At 40.2% G+C, this 13448-nt stretch overlaps 1 protein-coding gene across 3 annotated transcripts in view; it reads right to left on the bottom strand.

The window, feature by feature from the left end:
- Positions 1-12156, bottom strand: part of kcnn2 (potassium calcium-activated channel subfamily N member 2) — a 32754-nt gene extending 20598 nt beyond the window's left edge. For 2 of the 3 annotated variants that reach the window (XM_090233543.1, XM_021601251.3), the window contains exons 1-2: positions 10834-12156; positions 9426-9521 (exon numbers count right to left, since the gene is read on the bottom strand). In XM_090233543.1, the coding sequence (XP_090089669.1) occupies positions 9426-9521; positions 10834-11595 (858 nt within the window). In that variant the 5' untranslated portion in view covers positions 11596-12156. 3 annotated transcript variants of the gene reach the window in all.
- Between the last annotated feature and the right edge of the window lie 1292 nt (positions 12157-13448).

Genomic DNA, 13448 nt, shown 5'->3' with positions numbered 1-13448 from the left:
AGACCACTGATAATCTCCCTCGAGCTGGGGCTCCACGCAAGATCTCACCCAGTGGGGTCAAAATGATCACAAGAACGGTGAGCAAAAATCCCAGAACCACACGGAGGGACCTAGTGAATGACCTGCAGAGAGCTGGGACCAAAGTAACAAAGCCTACCATCAGTAACACACTACGCAGCCAGGGACTCAAATCCTGCAGTGCCAGACGTGTCCCCCTGCTTAAGCCAGTGCATGTCCAGGCCCGTCTGAAGTTTGCTAGAGAGCATTTGGATGATCCAGAAGAAGATTGAGAGAATGTCATATGGTCAGATTAAACCAAAATATAACTTTTTGGTAAAAACTCAACTCGTCGTGTTTGGAGGACAAAGAATGCTGAGTTGCATCCAAAGAACACCATACCTACTGTGAAGCATGGGGGTGGAAACATCATGCTTTGGGGCTGTTTGTCTGCAAAGGGACCAGGACGACTGATCCGTGTAAAGGAAAGAATGAATGGGGCCATGTATCGTGAGATTTTGAGGGAAAACCTCCTTCCATCAGCAAGGGCATTGAAGATGAAACGTGGCTGGGTCTTTCAGCATGACAATGATCCCAAACACACCGCCCGGGCAATGAAGAAGTGGCTTCGTAAGAAGCATTTCAAGGTCCTGGAGTGGCCTAGCCAGATGGATTTTTTTCTCTCTCATTTTGTCTGTCATAGTTGAAGTGTACCTATGATGAAAATTACAGACCTCTCTCATCTTTTTAAGTGGGAAAACTTGCACAATTGGTGGCTGACTAAATACTTTTTTGCCCCACTGTATATATTTCCCACTACCAAAGAAAGCTTTAATTTCACATCTTTAGCTCTACGACACCCTGAAAATAACAAATGTACACCTGGAAATTGCGCTATAGTGCCACCAACGTCTTGTGATACAAACAGATATGCATCACGAGACATTACCCTTAAGTCAATACATTGCATTCAAAAGTTGCTGATAAAGCTGCATTGGGTGAAATGGTGAAAAACTCAGACAAGCAGGCAGGCAGATAAACTCACAGACAGACATGTCTCTGTCTCTCTCTCTCTCTCTATCTCTCTTTCTCCCTCCTCTTCCCACTCCCTTATTCACCCCTCTCTCCCCCTCCCTCATGCGCCCCCTTCTCTTTCTCTTTTTCTCCCTCCTTCTTTCCCTCTCTCCCCCTCCTCTCATCTCTCTTTATATTCCTCTCCCTCCCTCCTCTCTCCCACCTCCACCTCTAGATGTGCGTCAAGGGCATTGACGCATCAGTCAATACATTCCATTCAAGTGAAAAGAAAGTTGGTGATAAAGCCACAATGGGTAAGTTCGTGAAAGACTCACAGACAGACAAACATATACACTCACAGACTTTTTTTGCCTTGAATGCAATGTATTGATTTATGCGTCACCTCTCGTGATGCATATCTTTCTGCAAAAGTATACCAAACTGACGGTTATCAGTTGATACCAGGCTAGCAATGCGCCTACTACATCCTTCCAATCCCACAGGCACACTGACACTACATCCTGGCAAATGTCACACTCCCATTAAAGCTAGCCTGCAAGCAAAACGCTTCCCATCGAAAGCTACAGGAGGTTCCAACCGTAAGCATCATTGCAGCATAGAGCATCATAAAGAAAGCAACACAGAGCGAGTAATACAGATTTCAAGACGAACGACCCACATTCTAGCTCAAACTACATTGCAGCTACGTATACAAAACCCTCCCACGCAACATCTCTACCCAATTCATTCATCAAAACACCACATTGGAAGGTTCCCCCACAAATATAATTATAAAGCACACAACTATGTGAATGATGCCTATATTGAATACATACTGTAACAACATCTAGCTTCTTGAGAGCACTGACATCTGTCAGACTCCTAGGCTGAGAGACGCTGTAACACTAACCAGGCTCTCTGTTGGTATAGCCTTGATTGGTAAGTCTTTCCAAGGGAGTGTAACTTAGACATGGAAACACAAGCTGTTACTCCACTATGTGACAGACGCTATCTTACTCACAGTCCTAAGCCATCAAAACAGTCCAAACAGAATATTGTCTGCACACAGCACGAAAGCTCTCATTTGTATTTGAGACAACAACTCAATGTAACAAAAGAAAGCGTTTTGCTTTAAAACAGTGTAATTCCAACATTTAAAACCCGGTCATATAAGAAAAGCCTACTGGTCTGTAAAAGCAATTATGGTAATTCATGACCTGAAATACAACACTCAAGAGCTCTTTACCTCTGAGCATCACAAATATTCCATGCTAGTGGCAGAAGCACTAGTTATGAGGGAGAGGGGGAGTAACTTACAGTTGCAGTACATCTGCAGTGGAAAACCTGGAATTATGTATGTGGCTTAAGAAGGGACAGCAGTCAAGTCTCTTTCTACAGTATATCATATGCACGTATAACTTGTCCAGTTCATATCCTCCTAGAATGAAAAGACGGAAGGGGTTTATGGCTTACTAAGCTTAAAAGGTCCTCAATGCCACGACAATAGTCCATCCCATGATCCATAGCCTAATAAAGAGCATGTCCAAGAGGGAGCAGAGAGGGACGCATAGAAAATGCCTGTTGACCCGTGCTCACGCACCAACGCAAACACACACAGAAGATGATCTTTATAACAGAGAGAAAGAGCAGTGTCGCTACGCATGGTGTCCTACAAGCAGAGCCCCTGTAATGCACAATGATAAGACACAAAGATCCAGAGTGACCGATTCCAACCAAGGACAATCTCTTCAAATATAGCCTCCTGTCACGGTCCAGTGGCTGCTCTCAGATGGTTGGCTTGTCGTCTGATGGATACAAATACTGTTTAATCATTAAGGGACTATTCCCCTGCTCATCACGGGAACGCTGCACCCACGCCAGCCGGGGTGAGCCTAAGCCACAGTGCTGACATCTTTGCCCAGACCACACCATTAAGGATGTCCTGAGGTCATCCCATTCCTTAGTCTCTCTGTCGGCCTTCTTTCTTACAGTATCCATAGAAGCTCACCCTGTGTTGGTTGCAGCCTGGGTTGGTTACTGTTTTCAGTATGCTCAATATAACTAATGGAGTCCAGCTCAATATTTAATCTGTCTGTGTAATGTGGAGATGGGAACATATATCTTGTCACTGAGCGAAAGAAATCGCTCAATCTCATTAGTGAATTAGGTTGAGAGGTTCAGCCCAATTAGAAATTCATGCAATGGTTTATTTATGATATCAAAGTGAGGCACTAAGAGGCTACTTTGCTGAGTAAATCTCAAGCTGTAGGTTACATTTTATTTTGCATCTGAAATAAAAGTAATTACTGAATGCGTAGCATTCAACTGAAATAAAAAATCTATATGAAAAGATATCATAAGTCACTCTCCCTTTGATTGGAGTGCTCTAGCTGGAGACGTTTCTCATATCAATTATATAACATCTATGTTTCTGATCATATAATTGATCATGGGGTAGCAAACATGATCAATTAATAAACATTTGGATTCTCATCCTGTTCAGAGGCAGAGTATATGTGCCCTTGAAAGCCTGTTTGTTCAGTGAAAACATTGAGATCACCAGCAAGCAATGGTTATCTGACTCCAGTCTGGCGTCTCAGGCAGAGGACAGATTTCCCTGTGAGAAACACACAGCCTCTCCTGCAGTTACACCACGGCGTCTTTAATACACACAGAGAGGCACACACACACACACAGCACAAACACACACCATCCAGGACAAACTAAGCTAGACAAGGCTGGGTATATTGACTTCAATACAAGACCTAGGAGGCTTGTGGTTCTCACCCCCTTCCATAGACTACCACAGTAATTATGACAACTTCCGGAGGACGTCCTCCAAACTATCAGAGATCTTGCAGCATGTATTGACAAGTTTTCCACCCAATCAAAGGATCAGAGAATGAATCTAGTACTGAAAACATAAGCTACAGCTAGCTAGCACTGCAGTGCATAAAATGTGATGAGTAGTTGACTCAAAGAGAGAGAAGGACAATAGTGAACACTTTTGAACAAATGAATTTCTTCAGAAATGAAGGAGAAGCAAGAGAGCGCGAGAGTGAGAGAGAGCGCGCGAGAGAGAGAGCTATATTTCGTGGTAATATTTATTTTCACTTTCACTTACTTTCCTAGCGAATACAGCTTGCCAGTTTAGGGTACTCAAACACCCGGCTCAAACAGAGAGGGATGCTATGTTAGCTAGCTGGCTATGGCTATAAAACAATGAAACTCTTCCAAGTCAAGGTAAGCTTTTGGTTTTATTAAATTATTGCCACCGGGGCCCGCCGGTGTAACTGCTTGCAGACTCTACACTGTACTGCCTGATTGTAGCAGGTTTACTAACGTCCTAGTTCTAATGTTAGTAGCTATGTTGACTATGATGTTAGCTAATATGGTGATAACGATGTAGGCTGTGTGTAGCGGTTAGTGGTTATGATATGAAGTCCACAAGCGAAGGGAAAAAGTGAGAGGAGGAGAGCTCGTAAATGCAATAAGGAATTATACAACGATAAAAGGGACCATACTGTTTGTATGTGACTGCTATGAAAGTGAACTGTGTTTACGTATGATCAGGGGTGTATTCATTTGTCCGATTTTGTTTAAAAAACTATCTTCAACGGAAGCAAACGGAATAAGGCTGGAATAAACATACCTGAATTTGTCCAATAGAAACTCCTGTTTGCAACTGTTGGACTAATGATTACACTTAGCTAGATGCAGTCAAGAGTGTGCAAGGTATTGAATGTGTCAATGTCTGTCAATGAAATTGATCACTCAAATTTCTCTCGACCATTGCATCTACACTACAGTTCAAAAGTTTGGGGTCACTTAGAAATGTCCTTGTTTTTAAAAGACAAGCACTTTTTTTGTCCATTATAATAACATCAATTTGATCAGAAATACAGTGCAGACATAGTTAATGTTGTAAATGACTATTGTAGCTGGAAATGGCTGATTTTTAATGGAATATCTACATAGGTGTACAGAGGCCCATTATCAGCAACCATCACTCCTGTGTTCCAATGGTATGTTGTGTTAGCTAATCCAAGTTTACTAATTGATCATTAGTAAACCCTTTTGCAATTAAGTTAGCACAGCTGAAAACTGTTGTGCTCATTAAAGAAGCAATAAAACTGGCCTTCTTTAGACTAGTTGAGTATCTGGAGCATCGGCATTGGTAGGTTCGATTACAAGCTCAAAATGGCCAGAAAAAATGCACTTTCTTCTGAAACTCGTCGGTCTATTCTTGTTCTGAGAAATTAAGGCTATTCCATGCGTGAAATTGCCAAGTTACTGAAGATCTCATACAATGCTGTGTACTACTCCCTTCACAGAACAGTGCAAACTGGCTCTAACCAGAATAGAAAGAAGAGTGGGAGGACCCGGTGCACAATTGAGCAAGAGGACAAGTACATTAGTGTCTAGTTTGAGAAACAGATGCCTCACAAGTCCTCAACTGGCAGCTTCATTAAACAGTACACGCAAAACACCAGTCTCAATGTCAACAGTGAAGAGGCGGCTCCGGGATGCTGGCCTTCTAGGCAGAGTTGCAAAGAAAAAGCCATATCTCAGACTGGCCAATAAAAATAAAATATTATGACGGACAAAAGAACACAGACATTGGACAGTAGTAGTGTACATTGTAAACTTGGATTCATAGGCTAGGTTGTAGCAACCTCATAATGTGTATAGGAAAACTTTGAGTCTCATGAATTAGCCTAAACCTATTGATGTTACATTGAGCTGGGTAAATAGAATTTGAATGACAGTCATCCAATATGCTGTAATAGAAATAAGGCCATGCTCATAAGAAAAAGAATCATCCTCCCTCATCTTAAATGGCACCGACTGCCACCGGATCAGACAGCAGAGCAAACTAACGACGCAATTATTATAGATCGCTAGCTGTCACCAAAAGATGTATGTCGTTGGTATCATACCTTCAACAGGAAATAGCATGCCCTACAACATTTGTTAGCTGATTGCTGGCGTTTACATGCAGAATATTAGTCTATATAAAAACATTATATGGCTTCTAATTGGAGAGGAGTCTTGAGGGTCTCTGAACTTTGAGACATCACACAAGGAATATGGAGAGAAATGCTAATAATGCACCATGTCACCGATCACTGCCATCTTAAAGGGATACTTCAGGATTTTGGCAATGAAGCCCTTTATCTGCTTCCCCAGAGTCAGATGAACTCAACGCAATGACTGGAAGTCTATTGTAACTGCTAGCATGCTAGTAGATACCATAGACTTCCATTCATTGCGCTACGCTATTTAGCATTGTTTCGCAAAACTACCTCTAATTTCCTTCATAGCATACTGGATGCAGAGACATAAAAATAGTATCCATTAGTGCATCTGACTCTGGGGAAGTAGATAAAGGGCTTCATTGCCAAAATCCTGAAGAATCCCTTTAATCTAGAAGACATGTCCCTGAAGCTTCCCCATGTCCAAGAGCTGTCCTCAGACTGACCTAAGGATATTTCCGGCACCATGAGGACAGAAACTAAAATCAAGAGGTGTGTACCCTATACTGTCTAAGCAGCCAAAAAAGTGTAGAAGTCAAATCTTCCCTGTTTGTACAGTTTGGATAAGTAAATCACTTCACAGGAGCTTGAGCAGCGTGTGGGCACCTCTCTTCAGTCTGAACTATGCATCTATATTTGACAGGCATCTGTGAGTACAGATGGACGTGCATGAATAATCTATCTCAATGAGGATGGAAAACAGCCAATATTGAGAGGACAGGATAGGGTGCACGCTCTGTGGTAGAGATAGGGTTGGAAAATTCTGAGAACTTTCAATAAATTCCTTAGTTTTCCAGAAATCCTGGTTAGAGGATTCCCTAGGTAGAGATATATACCAATACTACAACTACTGATAATGCTGCAAGTAGCAATAAAAGTGCCATTGAGTGGGGTCACAATCAACTGACTAAGGAGAGTATTGAGTAATAATATAGCTGCAAACAGCAATAACAGCAGATATGGAGTTTAAGTGAGTGTCACTAATCAAGGTGAGAAATGCTATATTGAGTCATAAACCAGTCTGAATAAGACTGTGGAAGATATGAAAATCGAAATAATTGAATGTAAGCCATAAAATGTATCAATCTGATATTTCTAATAACAACCCCTCAGCGTATTTGTGCTTTTTCTATCGTCGTAATAGTCATTCAAAATACTCCATTCCCTTTGATGTTGCCAGCAAATTGGTTGACTCAAGGAAGTCTAGTTTATGACATGTACAGTATGTTTATTAAATAACAGAAACACAAAGGGCTAAAACCAAAGAGCTGAAACCTGAGAGTGAGAACCCTGGAAATTATACCCTCTTGGAAGCTTACACTACATTATATTATGTACACAGCAATAGAGAACCTTTGCTGAGGAAATGTAAATGGTTTTGTTATGTATCAAAATATGGTATTGATCAGTACGCGTTTCTATCATCCCTTGCAAAGAAAACTTTACAGTAGGCCATTTGAAAACTTTACAGTATGCAATTTGAAAACTTTACAGTAGGCAATTTGAAAACTTTACAGTATACCATTTGAAAACTTCACAGTAGGCAATTTTACAACTTTACAGTAGGCCATTTTCTAAGTTTACAGTAAGCCATTTGAAAAGGAGACACATTTTACTGTTGAGCTGTTTCAATGATTGATATCCCTCTGGGGCTTGTAAGCCCTAAATTTAACAAAGAGGCTAATGAATACAGGCCATTGTAATTCAACAATACAGAAGATAATGAACTAGTGGCCTATTCACACACTGTATCCCTCAAGCTAAACCATATGAATTCTCCTCCAAAATTGAACCCAAAAATAGTCATGAGGAAAAGTATGATTATTTCATGGACTTGACACAAGTAATATTCATTTGGATATTTTTGCAAGGATTTTCCTTGCACATAATCTTTATCGCTACATGAGGTTTATCTACTTTGTTTTACAATGGTGTTTGAAAATAAGGTAAATAGCCTTTATGTTTTCTCGCTGTTTCAAAGAAAGGAGACGACATAAAAAGTGTTTTTATGCAGCCTCAGCATGGTAAAAAAAATGCTTGGCATAGGCAAACGTATTTCTTCTCTGGTCAATTTGACTCTGGTGGAGCCACGTAATAGGTTCCTGACAATACCGTAATATATGTCCACCTCTCGACAAGCCACACAATTGAGGGAGCACCATTCATTATTTTAATTAAGTGGTTCTACAACCGAGACAGACATAAGTGCTGAATTGCAGGAAGAAAAAACGTTAAGTAATGCAACAATGCTCTGACGCAAGGTCATAAAATTGAGTTTGTCCAAGTGCTCGAACCATTCAAGGAAGCTGACAATCCAGACCATTTAACCCCTGAAGGTTTGGAAGATGCAGGAGCCAATCTTGAGATGCAAGTGCCAGCCACTATCATAGTAAAATATTGATTTGGCTGCTGCTCCTATTCTACCCACTGATTCTCAAACAAATTAGAATAAGTATTCTCCAATAAATAAAGATGATCTTTCTCATTGGGTGTTTTAATATGTTAAAACATATGTTCATATGTATTAATACCTTTCTTGTTAGGGTGTTTTAATATGTTAGCAATTATTGTTGAAATCACAAATACCTAAAAGACTACAAATGAAATAGAAATTATAACAGACTGAAGTAGGCATTGGAATAACAACTTCCTAAAGCTAGACTCTCCAGATTAGATAAGCATAAACCATCAGAGTGGGCAAGGAATGACATTCCATTAGAGCAACATAGGAATTCATTTTTTGAAGCTATTTGTTTACAAAGTCTCCAATGATAAGAAAAACCTGGAGCAATAGGTAGAGAGATATACCATTGTTTGTGGAGCAAACAATGGAGAAATAGTATTTGGGTTATGATAAAGCAACTCATCTCATTAAAGTATTTCTAAGTCCGTTTAAGTTTTCAATGCCAGATAATTAGATTATGTCTCCGGCTAAATTGGAAATGTACTTAATTTGGAAATAATCAATTTTATTTCAGAGTAATTGCACTCAGTGAAGTCAGTTAAATCGACTTATAGCATCAATGTTGGAGCTAGAAACATAAGCATTTAGCTGAACATACGATGGATAACATCTACAAAATATGTGTACATGACCAATAAAATTTGATTTGGTTTGGATGTCTTGGATACAATTATTCTGCAAACTCACACTCATACTGATAAGAAATGTTTTAGTCATTTAGCAGATGCCCTTATCCAGAGCAAGGAATGACAGTAGTGAGTGCATAGATTTTCATACTTTTTCTCACTGTGCACTTTGACAGCATGGTACACTTGGATAGCAAATGTGTAATAACACTATTATGACACTATCATAACCACAGCTAACCGCTCAAGGGATGTGAATGACAATGACATGAAGAATAACCATGTTACCTGAATCTCCCTTGCGTGGTATATGATAATCAGACCAAGAAGAATGATTGTAGAAAGGCTTATCAGGCATTTTAGAGCTAATGAATACAATGACTCCTGTAAAGAGAGAAATAACAATAGTAATACAACAACACATGCATTCATGCAACAAACAGTATCTTACAAAATAGAAATATGCTATTATATATTGAATCATTAACATTTCAGGAAACTCCTGTAAGGTAGGCCTATATATTGGATTTGCACATCGCTAGTTCAATATAGTACAAGGCTACAGTATATTAGTAAAGCCTAGCAAAGTACTGTAACACTTTCTTTATTTTGAAAGATCTATATCTTGAAAACTTGAATGCTGACATGCAAAACATTTTGGGACTGTATCAACAGTGGACTAATGAAAAAAATACCAAAAGATAGTTTTTGAGTGGAGTTTTCCTTTAAGGCCAACAGAGGACATACATCCCTTTAATGAGAGATCATGTATCACTATGTCAATGAAGTTTGTAAACCCACTTGGCTCAAAGAGTAACCTGGTCTCAAAGCATTTTGTATTATTCGGTATGTAAACCCGAGACACTCCATTTAGTATGATATGTTACGTTTCGTATGGTATGTATTCATTTGTGGATGTCCATCACTCATTTCATATGATATGTTAAGAATTACAATTTGTATTATATGTTACGAATTTGCAAAACGTACATTATGTTACACATTTTCCAAATGCACAATATGTTACAAATTTGCAATATGACAATATTTCGAACTTGTAAATGTACAATATATTACGAATTTGAAAAACGTATTATATGTTACGAATTCTAGTTAGGTGGCTTGGTGGCTAACGTTAGCTAGTTGACTAACGTTAGCTAGGCTATGGTTGAGTTTTAAGTTTAGGAGTTAGCTAATAGGGTTAAGGTTAGTGTTAGCTAACAAGCTAAGTAGTTGCAAAGTAGCTAAAAGCAGTAAGTAGTTGAAAAGTTGCTAATTAGCTAAAGTTGTCCATGATGTGATTCAAACTCGCAACCTTTTGGTTGCTAGGGTTTCGCTTTCTAGAGGTCTGCTTTATATGCCCACAAATTCACCCTGACTGATCACCCTGTGTATCCGTCTGTCTTATGTAAACACACCAAATGTAACATATCATACCAATTTTTGTGTCTAGTCTATGAGACCAGGCTGCAAGAGAGAGACCAGCCATGCAAGTTATGGCTGATCAGATGGTTTATGGGTTAAGGCTTCACAGTCTAAATATTTGATGTGTAAAGAAAACAAGTCAACTATGCTACTACTGGTTTAAATCCCCAAAAAATGAAACTTGCGGTTTTCCCTGGTAAACTCGACATGCCAGTCAATGAATCCTTCTGACCAAGATGGACCTGCAGCCTACCGGGTTTGAGTTACGCACCTTTCCATAGGCTCCCCATGAGAGTTCAGTCTCTATAACCATAACTACGATCCCAAACATCCCAAAGATCAAAGCATAGTCGCTGAGACGCTTCCTTTTCTCAAACAAGGCCCTTCTATGTCCAAGCTTTTGCCCAATGTTCTGGTTCTTCTTTTTACCCGATTTACTGCCACTGTTGTTACATCCACCCCCTCCGTCTCCCGATGCATAAGGCATTAGGGTGGTGGAATTGTTCTCCGGTTTAGAGGCTAGGGTGTCCGACGCATCTGCGGTAGAGATTGGTTGTAAAGGCTGGGATTCGGAATCAAACTCGTGTAGGTTTCTGCGGGACGAGCTCAAGTTGCTCAGCGGTCGCATTACGCCGCCGTTGTATCTGCAGCTACTCATGGCTATTTCGTTATACGAGTTACTGTCTCTGTGGCTGCTGCTCGGGCTGCCCCGCTGCCGATTGTAGCACTGCTGATGGTAATGATGTCTGGATGAACTACCATGACTGGAGGGCGTGAACTCACAGACGCTAAACTGAGAACCTTGCCTCGAATACGTTACGGATGGCGTCCTTAAAGTTCCTTGAGTGTTCGGCGACGTCCCGCGAAAAACTAGGCTTTTTCTTGCATCACATGTACAGTTATTGCAGGTGCAGCATTGGTTGCGCTCCTTAGTGAGCCGTTCCTCTGGTCCGCAGTAGTGCTGGTACTTACAGTGATGCTGGAACTGCTGCTCTTGAAGGAAATCGTTCTGCAACTGCAAAGGGGTTTCCATGTCAGTGCTGCTGTTTAAAGCAGCAGTCGGGTACCACCATACACCTGCCGAAGGGCGTTGTGGTATGTCCTGGAGGACAGCTACCGAGCAAGATTAGACCCATTTCGGCTCCTGTAGAATGTAAGTGATGGCTCCAATTGGATAGACAGGACCAAAACAACCGTCTTGACGTCATTGAAAAGGTTGCAACATTTTTTCGAATATTCATTCAAGGAAAGTAGCATGTCAGTAGAGAAAAACAATGTCTTACAAGTGAGACTGTTCAAGTATGAACACCGAGATAAGGGGCAAAAAAATCATTGAGGGCATATTACATATGCACATAACCTAGGCGTGGGAGCCTACATGGGAGCTCTCAATGATGTTCACTCTGATGTTCACTGTAAAATGCCAGTGGGGTAGCCTACCGTTTACACGAAATCAAAAGTGCAAAATCAACTCCTATTGTGTGGTTTTGACTTATCCATTTATAAGAGTATACATAATGTCTATGTCAATAAAACGTGGATTACATTGAAAATGCACTCTTTTATCCATTGTCATTAAATAACAACTAACGTAATGTAAAGCAATACAAACACATAGCCTAAAAGATAGCATATCTTGTTCAGGAGTTTTCCCATCATCCAATATTCTTCTGATCAAAAATCTGCTATGCCTTTTATCAGCATGCACTACTTTAGGCTGGTATCGAATGTAAGATATAATAATAATGAAAACATGTTTTGTCCATTTGATGTAGTTTAGGCTACTGATACAGATAGGCCACCAAATAATTTTGGCGGTGGTAGGTTTGAATGGGCTCACTGGCTACCGTGAAATTCCCTTGCATCGATGACTTTTTGCAAATCCAATCAGTTTTTCACTTCATTCAAGTCATCACATATATTTGTTTTGTTGCAATGACGTGGAACCAATGTTGATTCAACCATTTTTTTGCCCAGTGGATTGTTTCATCAACCAAACCTCTCAATTGATCAAGTGTAGGTTACTAGGGATAATATTGTAGCCTACTCTTGAACATTGAAAGTAATAGGTTGACTAGTTGCTTAGTCCAGATGAGTTACAATTACAGCAGCAGTTACTCTTCCTTGGATCGCTCAAAACCACTTATTATTATTTTATCAATCGATAGTAGCCATTGCGTAGCTGATGTGCTGATTGAGCCACTCAAGATGTTGGAGATAGCAATTTCATTCACATGGTCTGTGCCTGTTAATCTTGGTTACATTCACAGACCATGTGACTTGCATTCCAGCCAAACTGGGGGCAGCCGTCTCAATCCTCAGATTGATGTGTTCGCTGGTAGCGGTGTTATTAATGGGGTGGAGGAGTTATGTCACCTGGAGGAAATATAGGCAACTGCTCGAAATTGAGCATCTGGGGAGCCATAAAGCAAAGCCTGAACCCAATCATCCACACGTATCGGGTACTGCTGCAACTACACATTATTATAGAATGTGAATGTGTATTTTTGAAACATCCAACATCATTGTTCTCTCAAACTGTATATTGTATTTTCTGAATCCCGAATGATCTGATTCCTGGCAGCCTGTTTAGGCTATGTGGTTAAAATAGACTATTATAGGGATACTTTTACAGTACTTGGTTAATAAAACTCCAAACCCCTTTGAATTATGTCAGAGAAGGCATCTCCAGTTTAGAAAAAGCACCTATGCACCAGTGACTCCAAATCGTTGAAATTATTGGAGCTGTCCAAGGTGCTCAATAAAATGTAATACATGTGTCACCTACTGAGTGTTATCCCTTTAAATTGTGATATTTTTTTTGCACGAGATCGCAATGCGCACTTGTCTCTGATTGGCTGGTCTGTCTGACCACGTGCTGTTTTT

This window comes from Oncorhynchus mykiss, chromosome 5 (assembly GCF_057628025.1).
Source record: "Oncorhynchus mykiss isolate SJ-2025 chromosome 5, ASM5762802v1, whole genome shotgun sequence".
Lineage (NCBI taxonomy): Eukaryota > Metazoa > Chordata > Actinopteri > Salmoniformes > Salmonidae > Oncorhynchus > Oncorhynchus mykiss.
Note: the sequence above shows the minus strand (reverse complement) of the source record. Positions and strands in the feature narration are given on the sequence as shown.